General features: G+C 41.4%; 2 protein-coding genes across 5 annotated transcripts in view; both read left to right on the forward strand.

The window, feature by feature from the left end:
• LOC112235664 (polypeptide N-acetylgalactosaminyltransferase 13-like) overlaps window positions 1–24403 on the forward strand; it is a 65400-nt gene extending 40997 nt beyond the window's left edge. For 2 of the 4 annotated variants that reach the window (XM_024404143.2, XM_024404150.2), the window contains exon 13: window positions 6640–6747. Coding sequence is in view for 1 of the 4 variants with exons in the window: in XM_024404156.2 (XP_024259924.1) it covers window positions 6640–6780 (141 nt within the window). In the remaining 3 variants the exon portion in view is untranslated. Of the gene's footprint in view, window positions 1–6639; window positions 9736–23263 lie in introns of those variants that run through there. The other 2 variants (XR_002951111.2, XM_024404156.2) reach the window with 2 other exon arrangements.
• Window positions 24404–25567: 1164 nt separating this feature from the next.
• Window positions 25568–27957, forward strand: part of LOC112235687 (G protein-activated inward rectifier potassium channel 1-like) — a 31590-nt gene continuing 29200 nt past the window's right edge. Inside the window, exon 1 of the mRNA XM_024404170.2 lies at window positions 25568–27950. Within this exon, the coding sequence (XP_024259938.2) occupies window positions 27111–27950 (840 nt within the window). The 5' untranslated portion in view covers window positions 25568–27110. The remainder of the gene's footprint in view (window positions 27951–27957) is intronic.

Raw genomic sequence — 27957 nt, forward strand, 5'->3', positions numbered from 1 at the left:
GAGGAATGTTTTTGCAATAGTCTTGAAAGAGTTCCCACATATGCTGAGCACTCTTTGGCTGATTTTCCTTCACTCTGCAGTCCATCTCATCCCAAACCATCTCAATTGGGTTGAGGTCGGGTGATTGTGGAGACCAAGTCATCTCATCACTCTCCTTGGTCAAGTAGCCCTTACACAGCCTGGAGGTGTGTTTTGGGTCATTGTCCTGTTGAAAAACAAATTATTGTCCCACTAAGCCCAAACCAGATGGGGAGGCGTATTGCTGCAGAATGCTGTGGTAGACATGCTGATTAAGTGTGCCTTGAATTGTAATTAAATCCCTGACACTGTCACCAGCAAAGCACCCCCGGAGACCATCCGTTCACCTACTCTGTGTCTCACAAAGACATGGCGATTGGAACCAAAAATCTCAAATTTGGACTCATCAGATCAAAGGACAGATTTCTACCGGTCTAATATCCATTGCTTGTGTTTCTTGGGCCAAGCAAGTCTCTTCTTCTTATTGGTGTCCTTTAGTAGTGGTTTCTTTGCAGCAATTCGACTATGAAGGCCTGATTCACGCAGTGTCCTCTGAACAGTTGATGTTGAGATGTGTCTGTTACTTGAATAATTTATTTGGGCTGCAATCTGAGGTGCAGTTAGTGCAACTCTAATTAACTTATCCTATTCAGGAAAGGTAACTCTGGGTCTTCCTTTCCTGTGGTGGTCCTCATGAAAGCCAGTTTCATCGTAGCTCTTGATGGTTTTGCGACTGCACTTGAAGAAACTTTCAAAGTTCTTGAAATTTTCCAGATTGACTGACCTTCATGCCTTAAAGTAATGATGAACTGTTGTTTCTCTTTGCTTGTTTGTGCTGTTCTTGGACTTAGCCGTATTTGGTAAAATACTATCCTCTGTTCACCTCCCTTACCTTGTCACAACACAACTGATTGGCTCAAACACATTAAGAAGGAAAGAAATTCCTCAAATTAACTTTTAACATGACACACATGTTAATTGAAATGCATTCCAGGTGACTACCTCATGAAGCTGGTTGAGAGAATGCCAATAATGTGCAAAGCTGTCATCAAGGCAAAGGGTGGCTACTTTGAAGAATCTCAAATATAAAATATATATATATTTTTAAAAACTTTTTTTGGTTACTACATGATTCCATGTGTGCTATTTCATAGTTTTGATGCATTCACTATTAAAAATAAAGAAAAACCTTGAATAAATAGGTGTGTTCAAACTTTTGACTGGTACTGTATGTGTATATATGTACAGTTGAAGTCGGAAGTTTACATACACTTTAGCCAAATACATTTAAACTCAGTAAAAATACATTTAATCCTAGTAAAAATCTCTGTCTTAGGTCAGTTAGGATCACCACTTTATTTTAAGAATGTGAAATGTCAGAATAATAGTAGAGAGAATGATTTATTTCTTTGATCACATTCCCAGTGGGTCAGAATTTTACATACACTCAATTAGTATTTGGTAGCATTGCCTTTAAATTGTTTAATTTGGGTCAAACGTTTCGGGTAGCCTTCCACAAGCTTCCCACAATAAGTTGGATGAACAGTTGGAGTAACTGAGTCAGGTTTGTAGGCCTCCTTGCTCACACCCGCTTTTTCAGTTCTGCCCACACATTTTCTATAGGATTGAGGTCAGGGCTTTGTGATGGCCACTCCAATGCCTTGACTTTGTTGTCCTTAAGACATTTTGCCACAACTTTGTAAGTATGCTTGGAGTCATTGTCCATTTGGAAGACCCATGAACGACCAAGCTTTAACTTCCTGACTGATGTCTTGAGATGTTGCTTCAAAATATCCACATTATTTTCTTTCCTCATGATGCCATCTATTTTGTGAAGTACACCAGTCCCTCCTGCACAACATGATGTTGCAACATGATGTTGCCCCCCCGTGCTTCACGGTTGGGATGGTGTTCTTCGGCTTTTTCCTCCAAACATGAGGATGGTCATTATGGCCAAACAGTTCTATTTTTGTTTAATCAGACCAGAGGACATATCCCTAAAAAGTACGATCTCTGTCCCTATGTGCAGTTGCAAACTGTATTCTGGCTTTTTTATGGCGGTTTTGGAGAAGTGGCTTCTTCCTTGCTGAGTGGCCTTTCAGGTTTTGTCGATATAGGACTTGTTTTACTGTGGATGTAGATACTTATGTACCTGTTTCCTCCAGCATCTTCACAAGGTCCTTTGCTGTTGTTCTGGGATTGATTTGCACTTTTCGCACCAAAGTACGTTCATCTCTTGGAGACAGAGCGCGTCTCCTTCCTGAGCGGCATGACGGCTGCGTGGTCCCATGGTGTTAATACTTGCGTACTATTGTTTGTACACGTGAACGTGGTACCTTCAGGCATTTGGAAATTGCTCCCAAGGATGAACCAGACCTGTGGAAGTATACAAATTATTTTCTGAGGTCTTGGCTGATTTCTTCTGATTTTCCCATGATGTCAAGCAGAGAGGCACTGCGTTTGAGACTCAAATGATGTCAATTAGCCTATCAGAAGCTTCTAAAGCCATGACATCATTTTCTGGAATTTTCCAAGCTGTTTAAAGGCACAGTCAACTTACTCTATTTAACTTCTGGTGCACTGGAATTGTGATACAGTGAATTATAAGTGAAATAATCTGTTTGTAAACAATTGTTGGAAAAATTACTTGTGTCATGCACAAAGAGATGTCCTAACAAGTCCTAACCGACTTGCCAAAACTAGTTTGTTAACAAGAAATTTGTGGAATGGTTGAAAAACAAGTTTTAATGACTTCAGTAAGTATTCACACCCCTTGACTTTTACAAATTATGTTGTACAGCCTGAATTAAAACGGGTTAAATTGAGATTTTTTTTGGTTCACTGGCCTACAATCAAAACCCCATAATGTCAAAGTGGAATTATGTTTTTTGATAATGTTTTTTAATATTAGTTCAAAATGAAAGCTGAAATGTCTAGAGTCAACATGTATTCAACCCCTTTGTTATGGCAATCCTAAATAAATACAGGTGTAAAAATGTGCTTAACAAGTCACATAATAAGTTGCATGGACTTACTCTGTGTGCAATAATACTGTTTAATGTGATTTATGAATGACTACCTCATCTCTGTACCCCACATATACAGTACAATAATCTGTAAGGTCCCTCAGTCAAACAGTGAATTTCAAACAAAGAGTCAACCACAAAGACCAGGGAGATGTTCCAATGCCTCACAAAGAATGTGTTAGGTTCTAATTCTCAAAGTAAAACACTCAACGGACCTTATGAAAGCTTAACCAAGTTTATTCTGCCCAGAGGGTCGATACAGCTGCATTCAGACAAAAACATTTTCACACAAGCACTCGTATTTAACCATAGGCTGAGTCTCCTCCTACCCACCTGTACAAACATTTGTTCTTTACTGCTAGGCAGGACACTAAGTGATACGGGCATAAACTTTTATTTCTCCCTTAAGGTGATCTGACCTGACCACAACCCCCCTGTGCATCTGATTAAAATCACCATGGGAGCATACCAGAGTTGATAAGTTGTTCTGTCCTGTACCCAATAAATTGGATAGGCATATTTTTATATATTCTAGGGTAGGCCACATTGCCATAGAAAATATTGTGTGGTAAACAAGGAAATGAAATACTTTATTTCAGTTTTACAGAATGATTATTAAATAGATAAATAGCCCTTAGGGCTCTATTCAATCCATATCATGGAAGTTCAGCGTTAAAGCGTGATTGAAATTTAAAGGCAATGTTCCTGCGTCTATGCACAATCTGTAAAGCTTCAGCGATAGATTAAATAGCGCCTGGCAAGATCAAATTGTTCCGATGATTAATACCCAACAGAGGGTGAAATAGTTTTGAAAATGTTGGTTGCAACAAATATTTTCTATTATATTGACAAGATAGTCGAGTGACCGCTCTAACAATGGAAATGTATTTCCTCAAAGATGGAAGGCAGGCGGGAGGAGGTGTGATCAGGTGGGACTATTCCAGCCAATGAGAGGGCAGGTACGTGAGTGAACGATAAGTACAACTCCGATAATGTTTTTTTTTTCCAAAGTTGCCGAAATGACACATGCTATCCACTTATCATTGCATTCGTAACTACTTAACGAACTATTCGATCAAATAAGCCTCACGTAGCAAATGAGCAATTCCACTTTTTGTTGACCAAATTTGACACTCATTGACTTCCATACAAAAATTCCTCGCTTTGTGGTTATTTCGTGGACCGATTTTGGGCGGTGTAAACAACTGTGCCTATTTCTCTCTGGTTGCAAATCAGGACTAAAAGATAACCCTGACATCTACACTATGGAGCGGTAAATTTGAGCGACTATTGATGGTTTAACGAGAGATCAGCTGGGGACAATCAAGTGGCCAATGTTAGTTGCAATTATCCCCAATTAGGCTGCTAATGATTTCCCTTTTAACTTGAGGGTAACGATGCATATGTCTCTCAGTTATGCTTCAGGAAAATCAATCGATCAACTAATCAATCAAAAGATTTCACAATCCCCTTTTAATATCAGGAGTTGTCACACAGTCCTTTACAGTTACCTGGTCTAGACCCCATAGAGCAAGCAAAGCAAGAGGTGTGAACACAGTGGACAGGAAAAGCTCCCTAGAAGGAAACTCATTGCATTTCATCTAACCCATAAGCAATAGGGCTGGAGAATATGGATTCTAGCATTCTGTCAAACTATGATGTCAAACCAACTCCCTGAATCATTTTGTTTTAGCGGACTGTTAGTTCATCCAAATACAGTTCATGAATATCACAATGAATTGATCAAGAAGTAGAAGTCATCACAAAAATATGATATTAAACACTATGGAGTTTGATAATTGGCATTGGGACCTGGATTGGAACTGGTGCAATGGTCAGGTTACGTGAAATTAGAGCTCTTTGGCCACACACACACCAGTGGTGGGTTTGGCGTTGAAAAACAAAAGCTTATGCAGAAAGATACCTCATACCTACGGTAAAATATGGTGGTGGATTTTTGATGTTACGTGGCTATTTTTGCGTGCACTTGTCCTGGGGCCATTTGTTAAGGTCAACGGCATCATGAACTTTATGAAGTACCAGGACATTTTAGCCAAAAACCTGGTTGCCTCTGCCAGGAAGCTGACATTTGGCCGCAAGTGGATCTTCCAGCAAGACAATAACCCCAAGCACTAATCAAAATCCACAAAGAAATTGTTCATTGATGCAAAATTAACATTTTGCAATCTCCAGACATGAACAGCATTGAAAACCTGTGGTTTGAATTGAAGATGTCAGTCCATAAGAGCAGACAAAGGATATCAAGGATCTGGAAGGATTTGTGTATGGAGGAATCCAATCTCATTAAACATTTTAGATAAAGGCTCAGTGCTAGAGTATTTGGGGGGGGCAAAAATCTGTACATCTGATTTATTTTGTATTATTGTCACTTGTTAAAATATATATATTTCTCTCTGCAATTGCATTAGTATAAAATAATGTTCCCATTTTTTTGTTGTTGGCGCATACAATATAGCCCAGTATTTGTATTATTCATTTTATACAGTGTTTTTTGATCATCTGTATCAAGGGTGCCAATAATTATGGACCTGACTATATAAAACGTTGTACTCTGAACCCCACATCCTCTATTACTTTCAACTTTCAAGCCCATCTGATTCCTCTACTGTACAGGAAGTCAGGCGGGACATGTTGCCGGTCGAGCGATGTGTCTCGTCGCCAGTTGTATGTAAAAAATGATGTACTGTACTGTACTTCTACAATGGCTCTGGGTGATGACTGGTGTCCCAACACACACACAGAGCTGTATCATATTACCTCTAACAGACCAGGGATGTGTCCCAAATGGCACCCGTGTCCATGTATAGTGCACTACTTTTGACCAGGCCTCAAACCCCAAGTGGGTTGAGCTGGAGATTCATTGCATGGATACCTGTTCTGACACACTACAGCTAACGCTATCGGTTGGAAATGTGTCATTTTATTTCCTCAGAAGTGAAACATGGCCAAATGGCAGGAAGTGGAGTCTACCCCGTCTCTGCTCTGTATGGACATTTTGACTAGAGTAGTGACTTGCGAAGGAGGTATAAAGTGGCAAAGTACAGTACCTCTGACAAAGAGAGAGCAAGTGGCCATAACTGGTTCATTAAGACCTTTTATGTTACCTCTCCTTGCCGTTAGTCTTGGGGCTTAAGTATCAACACGAGGAAACACTCAAAAGATTATCGATACTCAAAAGATTGATTTCTACAAAACTAATCCTCTTGAGGTAAAATAGTCCAGAGATTCATTCAAGAGCCTTGATTTTTAGCACAAAATGAATGTAGAAAGACTTATTTAGTGCAACATAAATCAGCATAATTTCAATACCCAATGATGATGTTTCTGTAAATGAAATGTTATCCACATACAACCTGCTGGAAAATATACTGCAAAATCTGTTTTAGCGGGTGGAGGACATTAATTTTGAAGTATCTCTAATCTTCCCAGTAACCATCTTTCTGGCTGCAAGGTGGAGCAGAGGCCAAGAACCCAGCCTATGTGTTCAGTGCATAATGCTCATTCACCTTGGTGTGTGTGTGTATGTGTGTGCGTGCGTGTTTCTGCCTCTGTCTGCCTGCGCCTCTCTCCCCAGCGGCTGACCCTGCTGCACGTCAACAGTAACCAGTGTCTGGACATGCCTACTGAGGAGGACAAGATGGTGCCCACCCTGAGAGACTGCACAGGCAGCCGCTCCCAGCAGTGGTTCCTCCGCAACATGACACTGACGCTCTGATCTGACGAGGAGCAGGACCTCCACCTTCACTCACCACCACCCTGGCCAGTTTCGCCCCCACCTGAACCACCGACCCACTTCGCTCCCGCTGGCCACTACCTTTGCCTCGCTCCACCAGGTATTTTTTCTTGTTTATCATGCACACGCTCCTGCCTCCTTCAACACTCGCAGGTGGGGAAGAAGCAGGCAGGTAGCAGCCTGTGTTTTTTGTGTGTTTTTTTCCCCCACGGGGCTTCGGAGGCTCGGCAAGGGCGTTATCTGCGATTCTGATCCCCTCATTCAATCAATATTACACACAGTGGCTGGCAAGAGGCTGGCGTGCACACTCTCAGCGCCAGACAACATCTGTATGGTTGACTCATATGAACGGGTCTGAGGTGACGGAGACCCACACTTTTACATCTGGAGGAAGCTGGAATCAGAGTGACTTTCGCACTGACAGTACCGTATATGTCAGATGGCTCTCAAACCTGGTCGTGTGTGCGTTCAGAGGTTCCCGACTTTTGTACAGCAGCAGCACCGATAGCAGGACACCATTTGTACGTCCGTGGGGTCTCGCAGACTATGTACTCTGGCTCTGAACACAAGTGTGTGTTTAAAGTGTAGCCCTGAAAAGGGATGATTCTGTTCGGACATTGTACACCCCCCAATTCACATCTATGTTGGAGCCACGTGTACATCTGAGGGTGAAGGGTAAGGGTTGCTGTTGTTGATGGGTACATATCAAGAGGCTGACAAAACGCAAAACATTAGAGGTCATACAGAACTTGTGCATGGAGGCATATAGCTGTCAAATCTAATTTACCATTATCCAATTTGCATTACAAATGTAATTTCGGCAGCTTTTTTGCTTCAATGCTCAATGGCATAAAGGTTTGCACTGTCCCTTTGTATTACAGGAAATAGATATGTCATGTCATAACACTGTTTCAAAACACAACTGTATATCTGAGGCCAAAGTTACTTGGATTGATACGGTATGCCTTAAGAGAAATAGTCAATTATTGAAATGGGTCAAGGAATGTAGAGAAAGGAAAAAATCTTGACAAGCTTTGCCTCAAAGTCAACCGGAGTAGTTGTCACAGAATGCAGTTGTTTGTTGAAATTGTTTCTACTGCACTGTAGCACGGTCCGCTCCCCAAACATTGGATTATTGAATGTATCGTTTATTTTGGATACGTTTGTCTACTTGAAGGTTCCCTTATTCTACTTTATACATTATGTCCATCACTTTCATTACAATAGTTTACTTATCATTTGCACGGTTCATTATAACATATAATTTGCCCGATCTATACATAAAGCAAAAATGATCTGTCGACATAAAAAGGTTGTGAGTACATTTACAATGTCGGTTTGAATATCAAGTTTCTTGTTTATTTAATTAAGCTATTGTGAAGTCTAAAGCTCCCCGAAACATCTCAGCATTAGTGAATCGATCAATATGAACAATGGCAACAGTATAATGAGACTAAACAAAACTCATTGTGTTTTACCACTTTACTGTGCCATTTTGATCGTCAGTCAAACGATGCGTCCTGAATCGTACCCTGTTGTACTATTTTTGAGCAGGTCTCATAGTAGGCTCTGGTCTAAAAGTAGTGCTCTATGTAGGTAATAGGGGACCATTTGGGATGCATGAAAAAAATGTCTTGATATGATCAACATTTTTAGAAAACGGATCAACTATGTTTCTCAATGGATTGTCAAACCGGACCCGCTGACATCCGGTGGTGTAAATAAATAACGGCCATCATCATGTTTTCATCGTCACAGTGACTGTACATACAGAACCAATTATTTTTCTAAGACGCTGTGAAACTTGAAAGCCCCGTTGAAATGTAGAGCGTGGCATGGTTATGTAATTGAATCCATTGCCCGTGCGCTGTTCAGAAATACCAATGGAACTCTGTTAATGCTTTCTAGGGGTTTTATGAAATGTGCAATGTGTTTTAGAGGTTCATCAGCAAAAACCCACAAACTACCTAATGGACATTACTATACTAAAACGGATTCAAACTATCTCAATGCTTGAACACTCATATCTATGCCTACTGTTTGTTTGGCATTCAGACTCAAATGAAATGAACTCTGTTTACGTTCATATATATTTCTCGTTTAGTTTCACCTAGATTATCTTTAGGTGTAGGGTGAAGTTGCCCCTAGACTCATATCCCCCACTAATAGTTAAGGTTGGGATTGGGAAATAGGAAGTTGATCCTAGATCTGTTCCGACAGTAGGGGAAACTTCACCCCGTAGCTTATCTTGACATGCATGGTACTACAATAGGAATGTACTATAGATTGTGTTTGAATTTTGAACTGTTACCCTGTAAATGTATTGGTCTAAGCTGATGTATGTTACCTGTTTGTACATTTTTGTAAAAACCACCCAAAAAAAAGAAGAAGAAATGAAAAACAGTTATCTTGATGGAATCTGCCATGTGTTTGATTACTGGGGGATGATACGAACCAATGAAACGGTGAACGACAAATCGAATAAATCTGTTGTTGATTAAACGTTTCTGTTGAAGCTTTTAGGGCCCCCCCCCACCCGTGTCTCCCGTCTCCTCCTTAGCTCTAGGGATGCGTCCCAAATGGCATCCTGTTTTCTATATGCTGCACTACTTTTGACCAGGTCCCTGGTCAGAAGTAGTGCTCTATAGAGGGAATAGGGTGCCATTTGGGACTCAGCCTTAATATCTACTAGGAGCCTGGTGGGCGCTTTAACCATGGCTCAATAATACGCTCATTATAGTTGCTAGGTCAGGTCTAGAGTTAGCCTATGGAGAAGGTCCAGTATAAACTGGGGCCGGGTTTCAATCTGATTGCCCTTTGCCGACAATGCGTCCTTTAAAGGCAATGTTCCCGCTTTCGCGGAGACCACATTCACGGTAAACGCTGCATAAAAAAAAATATATATATATGCATTTTCCTTCTAGCACTGACTTTGATAGTAACTACTTTATTGAGGGAAAATGTACTTGCTATGGCTGTGTATATGTGGTTGTCTCACCCAGCTATCTTGAGATGAATGCACTAATTGTAAGTTCGCTGTGGATAAGAGTGTCTGATAAATGACTAAAATGTAAATATGTCGGCGCAATCTGAAACGGCCTTTTAAATGGCGCGTTGTCAACAAACCGCGATCAGATTGAATCTCAGTTGAAAATGGCTTCCAATAAAGACTCGGTCTAAGGTTGAGGTCTTGACGACAAACGATTTCACACTAATTTGGTTTATGGAGGCCTTACATTGCTGGATAACTGTCTCAAAGCGTATTTGCATAATATTACATGTAATGGCATAACTTAATTGCTTCACTGTATATTTCCCTTTTCCCCACCCACATCAGAGAATGGGAGTTTTTTTAAAATAAATATTTGTAAACCTCTCCAAGGCAACCACTCCAGTGTAATTAATGACTCCTCATGGGGGCCCAATCTGAGTTTGGCTACACAACACTTCAGCACCTCTGCACAGCGGCAGGCAGCAAGGCACTCCGAGGCAGGCAGCAAGGCACTCCGAGGCAGGCAGGGAGGCAGGCACCCTAAGCCAGCATCAATCAGCCTGGCTCACACCTGCGGGCTGCTGTGGGGCCTAGACAGACAAATCAGGACACATGGGGATAAATAAGACAGCCACACAGGGGCTGCCAGTCTATTACAGGGATGAGATGGTCTAAAATAAGAGCATAATGGAAGCCTTATCTGACTGGGCTCGCTGTGGCGCTAAGAGGTACTGCATGATTAGTGCCCCTCACCATGGAGACAGCCGGGGATTTAACGCTTTCATGTCTGTGTTCGTCTCCTGTAGCAGCAGGGACTTACTGTAACACACAAAAAAAAGGGATTGCAATTCCGACACGCCTGCTATGAAAAGCCTCAACACTCACATGATTTATGGGCCATTATACACCAGCGTCCTCGGTCGTGATTATAGAGACCTTTCACATCCAGTATCCTGAAGAAACGGCAGTGCATTAGCTACTACAGCACTTGACTACTACATTCACCGTCCCCTTAAATGTGTTCCGCTATTCACCCGATTTCAATTAGATTCCTTCCCAACATCAACACCCTCACGGTTAAATGCAAGGGAGGAAGGCCACGGTCCTAGACTGGGTTGTTCCTCTCTTTCTCCTCGTGTCTGATATGTACATGATCGCGTGTGTCTGCCAGCCTCTCTCTCCCTGCTAGTGCGCTTGATATATGGGATTTTATTCAGCCGGAGAAGTGAATCCAATAATGGGGAGAGAGGAGGGGAGAATCAGCAGCCTGGATGGCCCCTTTCTTCTCACACAGGATCAGAGGTCCAGAGGAGTAAGCCTGCCCTTGATTGTTGTGGGGACCTGCACTTCCACTGTGCCCAGAATGAAACATAGCTTTAATTGGAGATGGTTTGAGGCAAGACTGTGTGGGAGACTGATCCATTGCCATGGGAGAGCTGTCTGTCTTGTAGTAGTGCATCTCAAATGTACAGATCTTGACAGCGACCCAAATGGCATCCTATTCCCTAGAGAGCGCACTTTTTTTTTTGATGCACCTCTCTGGTCAACAGTAGTGCACTATATAGGGAACAAGGGTTCCATTTTGGAGGCAGACCCTAGACAATCTGCAGCGACTGATGCAGAAGCCACTGACGTGGACGGCGGTTGTGCAATCCCTGGTGCAATCTGGATATTGACATGTTTAAGGGAAGTGATTGTAAAAAAACGACTTCTATGTGGTAATAGCCATTTAGACAGTAAGGCAGTGATTAGAAGGAGGAACCCTTCTGCTAACCACAGTAATTGTGTGGTAACCAATGTTCAATCACCAGGAGATGGTGCATTAGCAACAAGCCCTGTTGTGCTGCTATTCTAGACAATGAAAACATCCATATAGGACTCGCTGTTTCCTGTGTTTATGAGAAGGATGCCTACTAAAAGTACTGTATAATAAAGTATGAATTCCATTTGTGTAGTTACTCATTCAGGGGTGTTTATGCCTTGCAATACAGTATCTTATGAGTGAAATGGTTTGCCAGTGTGTATTAACTCTGACCCACAACCCTTTATAATAATTATACACTATATATATATATATATATATATATATATATATGGTTAAAGAAAAGCTGATCTACTGTATGGAAGACAATCATCTCAGATCTTGGACAGATGTAATATCGTTTGATCACCACAAGATGTTGACAGTTTATTGTGTGCCTCAGTGGCTCTGTCTATTTGACCCTGCTGTGTTGGAATCACTCAGGTATTTTAGATGAGCCTTTCGTGGACAGAGGATTGCTGATCAACCTTGAGCTGCGTTTGGAAATCAACATAGTCACAATAAAACAAGGTCGTATAGTATTTCAAATAGAGGACAACAGCATTGGTGAGAAATAGGGTGCCGAATCAACCAACCTAATATGTGACCAGAAGCATGGCCCCATGCAGTATCCCTGATCAGAAGGATTATGGAGTGAGATGGGAAGGGAAATGAGAGAAGATCTTGTCAAGTGATTGGCTGTTCTTCCCAGCAAATGACCTCAAGTGCCATCTCTGCTGATACAGAGTGCACGATAAATGCATGTCCCCTACGTCTCTGATTAGATTAATAAATCAATCCCGGCCATTTTATCAGGTCTTGCCCAGGCTATTTTTATGAAATGGGTCACACAAGAATGTCAAACTTTCTTCCTTTAAGCTCTTGATGGGAGACAGTATATTGGCTAAAAAATATATTGATTAGCAGAGTAGGCCTATAACATTTCCTTACACAAGATTTGGCGATGATGGGAATCCGAAATACCATTCACTTGAAATGGAATAGAAAACCTGATATCATCCTTTTACATGTGCGATCACAACTAGGGAGTGTTTTATTCTGTACTCTTTGCAATGTGCATTACAGATCCCCGAACCCCCTTCTAGGATAATCTTAAAACAAGAATGAATCTGCATCCCCCAGTGTGTGAACTGTGAAGAGACTCAGATCAACCTCTAACCCAAATCATCTATGTACTTTTGAGTGACAGATGCAGTATGAAACTGAAAATATAAAACTAATTGCGTGTGAGTGTGTGGGTTAAATGCATTGCTCACAATTAAAGGGATTGTTCAGACAGGGTCCCTTGTGACTGACTGACCTAGCCGGGAGCAGCCATAAATAGCCGCGCAATAGCAGACTCCCTTGCACCATATGTCAATGCTAGCTGGGTAATTTACTTGCTTTGATTCTGACGCCTGCGAGGTAAGAGTGAATCCACATGGAAACAAGTAGCTGTTTAAAGGCTAATGATTTTCAGAATAGACAAACACGGTCTGAATTGGACAAAAAGCAATAGAACAGGAGGGTAACACTTCACCGTCTTCTTACGACTGTGTGATGCGCAGTTTACTGTTGACCTCTTCTTGTACCGTGTAAATGTCGTCGCTTGGCATGCTGTATTATGACTGATTGCACAGTAATAAGAACACAACAGGGTAGCATAATGACTTCGACACACATGGACACTAAGTTATCCAGTTAGGCCTAAGTAGCATATCTACTAAAAGTGCAGACAGACACATTGTCAAGTGTTGTGACAGGGTATGGATGCCTGGCAAAAGTTTAGCTGTATGTGTCTGGAAACGTAGCAATTAAAAAGCTAGAGCTCACAGCACAAGAATAGACCTTTGTCCAGCCAAAGCTAATGGCTTCATCTTTGCACAGGAATCAGTATCTGAGTAGCCTCTTCCTCTTAACGAGGGAAGTACACATATAAAAGGTGACCTGTGTCACCCCACACTCATTATAAAATGACTGAATGCTGCAGTTCGTTTTGTGTTCTTCTTCGTCTACCTGGTATAATGAAGGCCTCGGTGACTGCTGCCTGGTTAAAAAAAAAAATTGTGTTCCCTTCCCTCTTTCCCTCGAGAGACTTGAATTATTGCTTCAGACCCACGCTGCTATTGGGTGCACATTCAACGTGTTAGCTGTTACACAATCCTTCGTTTGGCGAGTGTTCCGTTGGTTTTAGCCAGCCACAGACTTTGTGCTGTTTTTAGAATGTGATCATTTGTACTGCACAGACGTGTACAGACTTGAGGTGAGAACAGCAAATGGATGAAGACGAGCGCTAATGAGATGCTGGCTGCAAACAAACAGCCTCAACACTCATATTGATCTTGAAGAACCAGGTGGGATCCCAACGCACGTCAAATTGGTTGGAAAATGATCGAGTGAGTGTTTGAAGTTGCTCACAGTAGCTGAATACACTTGACGAAAGTGGGGAAAAGTGCAGTGTATTTCTACAACAACTATGAAATAACACATATGGAATTATGTAGTTACCAAAAAAAGTGTTAAACAAATCAAATTATATTTTATATCTGAGAAGAAACCACCCTTGGAAAGTACCCTTTGCCTTGATGACAGCTTTCCACGAGAAACACAAATGGACATTAGACCGGTGTAAATCTGTCCTTCGGTCTGATGAGTCCAAATGTGAGATTGTGGCTCCCACTTTACAGCCTTATTCTAAAATGTGTGTGTGTGTGTGTGTGTATATATATATATATATATATATATATTATTTTTTTTTACTGAAATATTACATTTACATAAGTGATCAGACCCTTTATTTTGTTGACTCACCTTTGGCAGTGATTACTGTCACGATCGTCATAAGCATACTCGGACCAAAGCGCAGCGTGATATCGGTTCAACATCTTTTTATTTAAGGGAACCGAACAAAAAAGCAATGAAGAATACACGACACGTGAAGCTCATGCAGTGCTCACAGGTAGCTACACAAAAACAAGATCCCACAAAACACAGTGGGGAAATGGCTGCCTAAATATGATCCCCAATCAGAGACTATGATAAACAGCTGCCTCTGATTGGGAACCATACCAGGCCAACATAGAAACAAACTCCTAGATGGGAACACCACCCCTAGTCACACCCCGACCTAACCAAAATAGACAATAAAAAGTCTCTATGGTCAGGGTGTGACAATTACAGCCTACATTTTATTGGGTATGACGTTACAAGCTTGGCACACCTGTATTTGGGGAGTTTCTCCCATTCTTCTCTTCAGATCCTCTCAAGCTCTGTCAGGTTGGATGAAGAGCTTCGCTGCACAGATATTTTCAGGTCTCTCCAGAGATGTTCAATCGGGTTCAAGTCCGGCCTCTGGCTGGGCCACTCAAGGACATTGTGACTTGTCCTGAAGCCACACCTGCGTTGTCTTGGCTGTGTGCTTAGGGTCGTTGTTCTGTTGGAAGGTGATCCTTCGCCCCAGTCTGAGGTCCTGAGCACTTTGGGGCAGATTTGCATCATGGATCTCTCTGTACTTTGCTCCGTTCATCTTCCCCTCAACCCTGACTAGTCTCCCAGTCCCTGCCGCTGAAAAACATCCCCACAGCATGATGCTGCCACCACCATGCTTCACCGTAGGGATGGTGCCAGGTTTCCTCCAGACTTGACGCTTGGCATTCAGGCCAAAGAGTTCAATCTTGGTTTCATCAAACCAGATAATCTTTTTTCTCATGGTCTGAGAGTCTTTAGGTGCCTTTTGGCAAACTGCAAGTGGGCTGTCATGTGCCTTTTTCTGAGAAGTGGCTTCCATCTGCCCACTCTACCATAAAGGCCTGATTGGTAGAGTGCTGCAGAGATGGTTGTCCTTCTGGAAGGTTCTCCCATTTCCACAGAGGAACTCTGAAGCTCTGTCAGAGTGACCATCGGGTTCTTGGTCAACTCCCTGACAAAGGCCCTTCTCCCCCAATTGCTCCGTTTGGCCGGGCTGCCAGCTCTAGGAAGAGTCTTTGTGGTTCTAAACTTCTTCCATTAAGAATGATGGAGGCTACTGTGCTCTTGGGGAGCTTCCATGCTGCAGAAATGTTTCAGTACCCTTCCCCAGATCTATACCTCGAAACAATCCTGTCTCAGAGCTCTATGGACAGTTCCTTTTGACCTCATGGCTTGGTTTTTGCTCTGACATGCACTGTCAGGTGTGGGACCTTATATAGAGAGGTGTGTGACTTTCCAAATCATGTCCAATCAATTGACTGTATGACAGGTGGACTCCAATCAAGTTGATCAATGGAAACAAGATGCACCTGAGTTCAATGTCGAGTCTCAAAGCAAAGGGTCTGAATACTTATGTAAATAAGGTATTTCTGTTATTTGTTTTGCAAAAAAATCATTAAGGTGTATTGTGTGTAGATTGATGAGGGAAAAATGTGTTTAATCAATTTTAGGATAAGGCTGTAACGTAACAAAATGTGGAAAATGTCAAGGGGTCTGAATACTTTCCGAATGCACTGTATATAGCCAAATTACCGTTACTCGTGTATTATTCCTTGTGCTACTATTTTTCAATTTTTCTATTGTTTATCTTTTTTCTCTGCATTATTGAGAAGGGCTGTAAGGTAAATATTTTACTGTTAGTGTATACCTGCTGATTACGAAGCGTTTTCAAATGTATTTTTCTCTTCCGAACGATTGAATGCGGTCAGGGACCTGAACACAATTTTTGCATTTTGTCTCTCTGTGTAGTGGTACCTGAGAAGTGGGTATACTATACTATTTCCAAAACGGTTGACATGGTGAAGGAAAGGCACCCTGTGTGAAAAATTGTATGAGAAGCAGTGACATACACTCTGAATGACATAATATTATAAACCCCATATTGGTCTTTCACAGTCAGGACAACCCAAGCTGTGCTGTGCTGTGCAAGTAGGCTAATAGTAGGCCGAAACAGATAAATTAGTCTGTGAACTGAGTCAGAAATTCACAGGTTTCTGATTTTCCCCATTTAAAAAAAAATGTTTTTGCTCTCAAAGTCACACTTTTTTAATAGAAAAATAACAGCATTTGCATATTGTAAGTCCTTAACAATGCTTACACCACATCACAAGACTACTTTTGAGGTCTGGAAAAAAATCTAAGATTTTTTGTTGTTGTGTAGTTACCCTTTAGTTCAAGTGCACAGGCACCTAGCACTGTTTGGATAGTGGTATTTCTGTAGCACATGCAAAACAAATGGCCACTGGATTGATGCAAATAAGCATGAAATCATTCTGCCAGGTAGGCATAGGCTACTTTGTAACTAGTGAACATTTCTTTGAGAAGGTTATTGGGAAAGCCTTTCCATCTACCAGAGTACGGTTAGGCCTATCATTAGCATCACTATATTTCTCCTGTTACTTCACTGTTTGAAACCTGGATGTTTTACTTCATATCAGGAGGCATGTCTTACCTTGCTTCAAAGTAACCTATAGCCAAAATCCCACCATAGAAACGTGGAGGCAATTCTTTATATTGACTTCTTTATGTGCTTTCTCCTGTTCTATTAGTTTTCGTTCTTTCATTGTCTAGCAGCCAAAGGCATTATCCTAGTTATATTAGCAGCCCATGATAGTTGTTGCATCTTTAGATCTCCCCTCTTTCTAAATTTCGAACAGATATTTCCATCTCCGTCCATGAAACGACTCACATGTGCGTTTTGGAACATTCGCTCATAGATCTACCACTTAGGCACTGTGTGCCTAAAATGTGAAGAAATATTAGTTTGTCAACATTTTAAGCTAAACATTCTGATCTGTCCCATCAGCCTTATTCTTTGATATGGCATATACCTCCACTACCTTAATACACATCGTGTGGATTAAGACATGAGAATTACACAATGCTCACTGAAAAATAAGTGGGTATACGGAGTATACCCTACATATTCCATGGCATTGGGGAATACTTGTTTCTGTTTAGCTTGAAGGGTATTCTAGAGCATGCATTATTTCCCTAGAAAGCACAGTATTTTTGCATGGTAGAATTCAATGGCCATAGTTCATTCTTGCTTGTTCTATGTTTGAGATGCCTTTGTTGCCTTGTTCTTGCCTTGTTCTTGCCTTGTTCTATGTTTGAGATGCCTTTGTTGCCTTGTTCTTGCCTTGTTCTATGTTTGAGATGCCTTTGAAAGCTAAAGTCTATTTGAAACATTGGCATTGTTGAATTCCATTTTCATGATGGAAAACTAGGACAGATGGTTTGGTTAGCTAAACTAACAAGTCTGTTTGTTTTGTTACCATGAGAACTGCTTTCGTTTTTTACATTTTTTTTTTTACATTGGATAGTAGAGACTCAGAGCTACAAAGTGGTATATCATACACAGCATTTATTTTAGGAACAATGGGAAAGTCATTCTGCTTTGAAAGTTGATACACTGAGAAAATGGCCTTTGAATGTTTGGTAGCTACTGGAGAGCTCTCCTTTGTCTACACCCATTCAAGCGTTGTTCACACCGTCTTAAGCCAGCCCCACCCATCTCTTTAAGGATTCACATGAGGTCATGTGCTAAACAGTGAGTAGTGTAGTAAAGATTAAGACTAAAAGTGGTAGTAGCCTACAATAAGGAAAAAATCCAGGTAAATAGAAAGTGTCCAGATAAAAAAATATTGTATAAATATTACATGACGCTTACCCATACACACGTGTCTAAATTGATGGGTCATGTGAAATAAATGCTATAACCCTCAGCCATGTTCAGGGGTGGAACAATAACTAAATTGTCATACTTGAGTAAATAATTTCAAATTCTTTATATTAAACCAGACAGCACAATTATTTTCTCATCGACGGATAGCCAGGGGCACAATCCAACACTCAGAAATAATTTACAAACAAAGTATTTGTGTTTAGTGAGTCTACCAGATCAGATGCAGTAGGGATGTTCTCTTGATAAGTGTGTGAATTGGACAATTTCCCTGTCAAAATGTAAGGAGTACTTTCGGGTGTCTGGGAAAATGGATGGTGTAAAAGGTACATTATTTTCTTTTGGAATGTAGTGAAGTAAAAGTTGCCAAAAAATATAAATAGTAAAGTATTGTACAGATACCCCCCAAAATACTTAAGTAGTACTTTAAAGTATTTTTACTTAAGTGCTTTGAACACTGCCCAAATGCCTTCACACCATACATTAGCATACTTTATATACTGTTCCACACGCACTTATCACATACTGTTACACACGCACTGATCACATAGTATTCCATACATAAGTTAAGGCCATGCAACCTGAGTTGAAACCTCACTGAGGTGCACATGTACAGTACATAAACAGATGCATTTGCCATATATTTATGTGGATGCGCCATATTTTTTGTGGTGGACATTTGATACGGTCACATGATATTGTTGTGGTATGTCACAAAATCATGTTATGACCACACATATCAATATTCACGTTATATATCAATATTATGTTAAGTCTTGCTAAGTGGATGGGTCTCTACAGAAGGTGTGAACAGCCAAATGGTTACTTGCATAGTAGCAATATCAGAAATAGATGGTGTCAATATAAATAAAATATACAGTATGTACAAGAACAATATCAATAATGATATGAGTGATAGACAAGGTAGTTATACGAATACAATCAGGGGTAAAGTTGCTGAGCAGCAGGATAAAAAATTTAAAATAGTAGCAGCAACGTATGGCGTGTGTTAGGAGAGAGTCATTTGAATAGAGACACTGCAGATAGTGCTGATGACTGTTCCGTCCGAACCACGCATGAACAAGGGAATCTATATTCGGAGAGCCTGTTTCTGTCCTACCCTTGACTTTGGTGCAGGGCATGTGATGTCCATAGCCTCTTCGTCACAAAACTCCCTGATCTTCTCAAAAAGAGAAGTTTGTCTAGCTGTGTCCAGTCCAGGTGGTGTTTGTACAGGCAGACCATCTATGGGAGGAAGGATGTCGGCATTGCGCAGCAGCTGAAACCTGGTCCCGACAGTCAGAAATGTCCTTGGCGACAACAACACCAGGCTCCAGAGCATCGAAGCTATAAACCAGGCAATAACAACAACAAGAAATCATAAGACATTACAACCCTGCACAACATCAATTCAAACCTCCCAAGTTTAGATGAGAAGAATAACCTCATGCAATGCAATGAAAATGATTTTCACCTGAAGTGCTGGTACTGCTTGATCTCTGGCAACGGCCTGAAGTACGGAGTCAGGTGTTGTTGCCAGCCATAGCTTTCCTCCAGCACCATACCATCCTCCAGTCCAACCAGCTGTGGGATGTTGACCCCTGTCACAGTGCTGTCCTTCACAACACCAGCAATCTCAGACAAAGTGTTCACTCTGGTCCTTCTGAAGCTCTGCTTGATGAGGCCGAAGCCCCAGTCGGGGGCAAACTTGGCGTGGCCTGTGATCAGGAAGTGAAGGTCCAGACCGTGATGGAGCTTGTGCACGGTCCGCCAGGCACAATACCAGAGCACAGACTTGTTCTTGTTATGGTATTGGTATTGTTCTTGTTATCACAATTCAGGTCCACACGTTTTCCAAACTCTGTAGTTGGTTAAGAAATGGTGCATGTAGTTGATGACTCCGCTGCTGCCTTTGCTGGGCCAGCTCTCTTTTTGATGGGAGGCATTAGACCATTCTCCCTGTATGACTGGTAGAGGAGAGTCCGGCGAGTTCTACTGATGCTGAAAGACAAATTCCAAACATTTTTGCATTATTATACAATAGATGCCATTTCACATCACCACACATACAGTGGGGCAAAAAAGTATTTAGTCAGCCACCAATTGTGCAAGTTCTCCCACTTAAAAAGATGAGGCCTATAATTTATCATAGGTACACTTCAACTATGACAGACAAAATGAGGAAAAAAATCCAGAAAATCACATTGTAGGATTTTTTAATTAATTTATTTGCAAATTACAGGCCTCTCTCATCTTTTTAAGTGGGAGAACTTGCACAATTGGTGGCTGACTAAATACTTTTTTGCCCCACTGTACTTCATACACGTAATGGTAGCTAGCTAACAAGCAACACAAACCGATTGCCATAGCTACATAAAGTTAACCAAACAGGTTCAATGTTAGCTAGCTAACATTAGGCTATAACTAGCAATGCGAAATGGCATTCTGAGAAAACATCACTAAAGTTACACACAATTCATACACGTAAATGAATTAACAGCAAGCGTTAACGTTAGCTAACTTAAAAATTAACTATAATCCCAATCCATAGAGTAACGTTACTAGCAATACAAACTGACTGTCATAGCTAAAATTAAACAAATAAATTGGGTTCAATGTTAGCTAGCAAGCCAGCCATCAAACTCCTCCAGCTGGCACTTAACTTCGAATGAAAATAACTTTCTGACAAAATTAGAAACGTATAATATCTGAAAATGTAGCTAGATTCTTACCCGTAAACATGGATGAAAGCTTCACTGCAGACTACAAACCCTTTCATTAAATAAGCCATCCGGTGTCATTTCAGTTTAGTTTGCACAACTTGTTTTCTCTTTGTGCTCCACTGATTTCAAAACTCGGTCAACTTCTTCCGTGAGAACACTGTTGATCGCTGTTTCTTCCTCATCACCATCATCAGAAGACTCTACAATGAAAATGTTTTTACCTAAATCAGGGATTTCCTCATCGTCTGATTCAGAGTCAGAGAGAGTCAGCATGGCACGATCGTCCTCCAGAAAGTATTCCATCACAACTTTTTCCCGCTGACCTTTATTGATAGGGCCTGATAAATTCAGGGCAGCAATGTTATTGAGAGCAGTAGCAACATATTTGCAGTTCTCTGTGGCTACTGCAGTAGAAAGGATTATCTATGCATAACGAGCAGCTCATTTTATAGACACAAGATGCTACACCGCAGAATAATCGGAAATTCATCTCTTGGCATGTCCAGCCCACTCATTATCTCAAGCCAATTATGGCTAGCGTGAAGGTTCCTATCTTTTTCTTTGGCTAAACCAACTAGGCTCTTAATTTAACAACTTTATTCGTATTTACAGATTGCATAAAAGTTTGTTATTAAGGCACATGAAAGTTCACATGTTCAAGAAAGGTATTTCTGCCAAAAAACACATTGTCACACCCTGACCTTAGAGATCCTTTTTATGTCTCTATTTTGGTTTGGTCAGGGCGTGAATTGGGTTGGGCATTCTATGTTTTCTATTTCTGTGTGTTTGGCTGAGTGTGGCTCTCAATCAGAGGCAGCTGTCCATCGTTGTCTCTGATTGAGAACCATACTTAGGTAGCCTTTTCCCACCTGTATTTTGTGGGTAGTTGTTTTCTGTTTTTGTGTCTTCAACAGACAGAACTGTTTCGTGTTGTTACATTTTGTTATTTTGTCTGTGTTCACTTTTTTTTAATAAAGAATCATGAACGCGTACCACGCTGCGCTTTGGTCCACACCTTCTTCATACGACGACCGTTACACACAAAATATTTTTTACGTTCAAAACGGCTCTCCTGTGAAGTCGTGAATTGCGACATACGCCTAGTTTCCTGAATCGGGTCACATTTTGTCTTGTTTCTACTGAAGTAATTCATATGAAAACAACCCAAGCTGCCAATTTCAGTACCTATCATTAGCCATACAGAAAACCAGCTAACATGCCACGAAATTGAGATTAGAGTAACTTGTGTTTATTTGTGGAACTTAGGTTATTGTTTGCTAGCTCAAATGATATTGAGTTAGTGATATTTATTTCATATAGCCAAGTTGCTTTTTTTTATATAACAAGTTGCTTGTTTCTGCCGGTGCTATTCGTTTGGAAACTCTCACAGCTTCGTAACTAATAAGAACATTATCTAACTCAGTAGTTATAAGAAAATTAGAGTGGAGTGGAGGCAGCAACACTGTGCTTTGCTCGGGAAGCTGACACTCCCCTGATCGTCTCACTTCCCCTCTACAAAGACAACCAGCTAACTAATTAATCTGACCATGGGTCTTGAAGTATGTGTACCATATACAGCCTTTACGGTTATAAACGAACCCTGCTGGTCACCTATGAACATATTTATGAACGTCTTTTCGTGTGCTCTATCCTGCCTGATTACCCATCAGTCTGACAAAACTATAAGCACATAATGATCTTAGAAACAATCTGGCCACTAAGGGCTTTCTAAAAAAATCTTTGTGAATGATGATTGAATGCAAGAGCTGTATAGCTTTATGATGATACTGTATATGTGTGGGGGTGTTTGTGTGTAATGGGATTTAAATGATTTATTGAATGGAAGTGCTGTATAGCATCATGATTTCGTTTAGTTTATTAGGATCCCCATTAGCTATTGCAGATGCAGCAGCAACTCTTCCAGGGGTACCACGTGATTATACTGTGTGTGTGATGGTGTCTAGGGAAATTCTCCCTTGTGGAGACATTTCCCACGTCCCCATGAGGACAAAGGCTATTTTGGGATTAGGGTTAGATTTACGGTAAGAGTAATAGGTTAGGTTTAGTGTTAGTGTTAGGAGTTGGTTTAGGGTTTGGGTTATGGTTAGGGTTATTTTATTATGGAAACCCTTAAGAGGTGATTATTAGAGAGTATCTGTATGGCTGTGGAAAAGAGAGGAAGGGAGAGAGTGTGTGCATATGTCTGAAAGAGAGGGAGAGATTATGATCCTGACCACCATCCTATTTGTTCCCCTCTCTCTCTCTCTCTCTCTCTCTCTCTCTCTCTGTTACTCTAGGTCAGTGAGCGAGGGAAGCGGTGGAGAGTCAGGGCTCAGCAGCAGAAGGCGGGGGGGTTAGAGATGACTGGAGGCATAGAGCTGTGGAGCGAGGAGGAAGAGAAGGGAGGAGTGGAGCAAGAGGAGAGGAGGGTGAGAGGAAGAGGAGAAGGAACAGGAGGGAGAAGAATATGAAGAGGAACATTGAGAGGAGGAGGAAGAGGGAGAGCACACTACAGAGGGGAGCCTACGTTTCCATGGAGTGCATCTACCCTAAGTCTCATCATTCACCCATGTACCACACAGCTTACTTTGTGAAATGTGTAGGTCTCGTTTGTTGAATTTGCATCCAAAACGTGCATGTACCTACATAGCTGCTCAAAGCGATTGCATGGCATATTTCTTCCTATGTGTGGTACCCTGAGGGCGGCGACAGTAGACCAGTGTGGGGGACCCTGCAAAGGCATCTTCCAGGAAACCGCAGGTGCTGGTCTCTGAAGGCATTCAAAATGCAGCTTGTGCATTCACTTTGTGATATGGCTACTGTGGATGAAAGCGGGGAGACAAGAATGTTTCACCAAGAGTGGTTACTCCTAATTTGAAAAGCAGGCCTCTCCCTGGTGTAGTTTGAAGGGCGCAAGAGAGGGTGTGTGGTGTGCATCCGGAGTGGACGCAGGGCAAATAGTGGGAGATGTAGAGCACCCAAAGGAGGTTCCTACACGTGTTCTGTGCCACTTTGCAGGATGGGGCCGTGCTTCCCGAAGTTGTATGACATGTTGTAGGCTAAATGTAAAGTGTGAAATATGTATTTGTCCAACATGTCTTCTGGGGAAATTGGGTACTTAAAAAAAAAAATGTGTTTTGTATCTTCTCTCAGTATCTGTCTTCAGTCACTGAATTCAAAGTAGGCTACTGTCAAAGTAGGCTCATATCTCTACATTTGTAAATAGTCTCTGAATAGTTGTTTGCATTTTTACATTGTTACAGAAGTAAGAGTCTTTGTCAGTCCAATAGCCTACTTTGTGTGGGTGCATTTGGAGTTTTGCTGTAAATCTTTCTCTACAGTTGAAGTCAGAAGTTTGCATACACCTTAGCCAAAAACATTTAAAAACTCAAGTTTTTCACAATTCCTGACATTTAATCTGAGTAAAAATTCCCTGTCTTAGGTCAGTTAGGATCACCACTTTATTTTAATAATGTGAAATGTCAGAATAATAGTAGAGAGAATTATTTATTTCAGCTTTTCTTTCTTTCATCACATTCCCAGAGGGTCAGAAGTGTACATACACTCAAATAGTATTTGGTAGCATTGCCTTTAAATTGTTTAATTTGGGTTAAACGTTTTGGGTAGCCTTCCACAAGCTTCCCACAATAAGTTGGGTGAATTTTGGCCCATTCCTCCTGACAGAGCTGGTGTAATTGAGTCAGGTTTGTAGGCCTCCTTGCTCACACACGCTTTTTCAGTTGTGCGCACACATTTTCTATAGGATTGAGGTCAGGGCTTTGTGATGGCCACTCCAATACCTTGACTTTGTTGTCCTTAAGCCATTTTGCCACAACTTTGGAAGTATGCTTGGAGTCATTGTCCATTTGGAAGACCCATTTGCGACCAAGCTTTAACCTGACTGATGTCTTGAGATGTTGTTTCAATATATCCACATAATTTTCTTTACTCATGATGCCATCTATTTTGTGAAGTGCACCAGCCCCTACTACAGCAAAGCACCCCACAACATGATGATGCCATCCCGGTGCTTCACGGTTAGGATGGTATTTTTTGGCTTGCAAGCCTCCCCCTTTTCCCTCCAAACATAATGATGGTCATTATGGCCAAACAGTTCTATTTTCAGACCAGGACATTTCTCCAAAAAGTATGATCTTTGTCCCATGTGCAGTTGCAAACCGTAGTCTGTCTTTTTTATGGCGGTTTTGGAGCAGTGGCTTCTTCCTTGCTGAGCGGCCTTTCAGGTTTTGTCAATATAGGACTCGTTTTATTTTGGATATAGATACTTTTGTACCTGTTTCCTCCAGCATCTTCACAGGGTCCTTTGCTGTTGTTCTGGGATTGATTTGCACTTTTCGCACCAAAGTGCGTTCATCTCTAGGAGACAGAACGCATCTCCTTCCTGAGCGGTATGACGGCTGCATGGTCCCATTGATTTTCTGGAATTTTCCACGCTGTTTAAAGACAGTCAACTTAGTGTATGTAAACTTCTGACCCACTGGAATTGTGATACAGTGAATTATAAGTGAAATAATCTGTCTGTAAACAATTGTTGGGAAAATGACTTGTGTCATGCAAAGTAGATGTCCTCACCGACTTGCCAAAATTACAGTTTGTTAACAAATTTGTGGAGTGGTTGAAAAACGGGTTTTAATGACTCCAACCTAAGTGTATTTAAACATCCGACTTCAACTGTATATACTACTTGTTGCATTTACTGATTTGTTGTACATTTCTACATGTTGTTTGACTTTGTAGGATGGGGCCCTGCTTCAAGAAGTTTCATGGCATGTTGTCGGCTAAATGCAAACACTCATGTGACAGTGTGACGTGGATTTGTCCTACAAATCTTAAGGAAATTGTCTCTGAACAATAGTTGCGTTTTTTTTTTTTTTTATCTTCTCCCTTTATCTGTCTATGTAATACTTGTTGCATTCACTGAATTGTTGTCAAAGTAGGCTACTGTATCTACATTTTGTTTCAGGCCAGGTCTGTACTAAATCTTACTGAGGTTATGTACATTTTGAAAGTCTCTGAATAGTTGTTTGCATGTTTACATGGTTACTTAAATAAGAATCGTTGTCAATGAAATAGTCTACTTTGTGTGAAAACACTTTTTAAAATGTATTTTTATTTATAAGTATAATATATTATAGTTCATACATTTTGAGTGAGTAATTTAGTCAAATGTACTACAATTGAAATACACGAATTCTTTGTTGTTGTGTTGAGTGTTAATAGTTTTTTTTTGATAGTGAGCGTCTTTACACAATGGAAGACAAAATGAGTGTCATTCCTATTGACTTGAATGTGGTGTCATACCTGGGGCCTCTGCCTGGGGCCTGCAAATCACTAAGGCCGCCCCTGTTTGTAGTACCAGTAGGAAATAGTGAGTGCATCGTTGTATAAGGAACGTGCAGTGCGCAGGAGCCGTGAAGGGGAAAATCGAGAGAAAGAACGAAACAGCTGCTGTTGGATTCTTAATACCTGCCTCCATAAGAACATCACAAGAAAAATCCCACCAGAAGAGGAAAAGGGGACGCGGGAAATACAGATTGCAGGCATCATCGGTAAGGGGAACCACATAAGTATGAGCGGACAGTAAATTGTTCCCCGAATCCATCATATTCCACTGTCATAGGACTGAATGCAGATCCTATGTGCGCCCGCAGTAGCACAAAGCGGAGGTTTGGGAACCAAATTGTGTCCAACACCAACGCTGAAATCGGATGTACAGTACGTATTGTGCCGTTTCATATTGACCACGGTTTCTAATCACATTTACCGACTATTCATTAATTACCTACCGGATCCAGATTGCTTGATGGGGCGTCGAAACAGTTTAAACTTTTAACCCAAGGTGTGGACTCCACGGAGGAGGAAAGTGTTGAGCCAACCTGCAGTGGTCTAACCTGGGAGGGCGATAAGTAATCAGCAGCGACTCACCAAAGACTAATCTGTTCAAAACCTGAACTGCAACGGACGCGTTTGGATAGCAGATGATCCTGTGCGTAATTGTTTTATAGCGGACTCCTTTTCGGATGAAGAGCTCTTTGTTGTGATTGAAGTGACATTATCCCTCTCTTATTTTCATGGCTTTGGAGTGCAGTAGTAGGAACAGTATGTGGAGCGAGGGGACAGTGCATGATTAGTTCGTTACAGAACGCACTTTCCTCGCCTTATTTCAAGTTCCAAGATATTGGACACAACATAAGGACAATTGCTGCAACTACAACGAAGTCCCGTACAGAAATAGACTTTACATTAAACCCTTCAGATTATTTCTCTCGCTGCTGCCATCGTAGTATGTCTGCACTCCGAAAGAAATTTGGGGACGATTATCAGGTAGTGACCACCTCATCCAGCGGGTCTGGATTCAACCAGCCGGCACCAGAGAAGAAGAAGAAGAGGCAACGCTTTGTGGACAAGAACGGGCGATGTAACGTCCAGCATGGAAACCTGGGTGGTGAAACCAGTAGATATCTTTCCGATTTATTCACCACACTGGTCGATTTGAAATGGCGCTGGAATTTATTCATCTTCATCCTTACATACACGGTGGCATGGCTCTTCATGGCCTTCATGTGGTGGATCATAGCCTACATAAGAGGAGACCTCCATCGAGCCCACGATGACAAGTATACGCCATGCGTTGCCAATGTCTACAACTTTCCCTCCGCGTTTTTATTCTTCATAGAAACAGAAGCCACGATAGGATATGGCTATAGGTATATCACGGACAAATGTCCCGAGGGGATCATTCTCTTTCTTTTCCAGTCAATCCTGGGATCAATCGTTGATGCTTTTTTGATTGGCTGCATGTTCATTAAGATGTCCCAGCCCAAAAAAAGGGCAGAGACTTTGATGTTCAGTGAACATGCAGCTATTTCGATGCGAGATGGAAAACTAACTCTCATGTTCAGAGTCGGCAACCTGCGTAATAGCCATATGGTCTCTGCACAGATCCGCTGCAAATTGCTGAAAGTAAGTG

Source organism: Oncorhynchus tshawytscha, linkage group LG03 (genome assembly GCF_018296145.1).
Source record: "Oncorhynchus tshawytscha isolate Ot180627B linkage group LG03, Otsh_v2.0, whole genome shotgun sequence".
Taxonomy (NCBI): domain Eukaryota; kingdom Metazoa; phylum Chordata; class Actinopteri; order Salmoniformes; family Salmonidae; genus Oncorhynchus; species Oncorhynchus tshawytscha.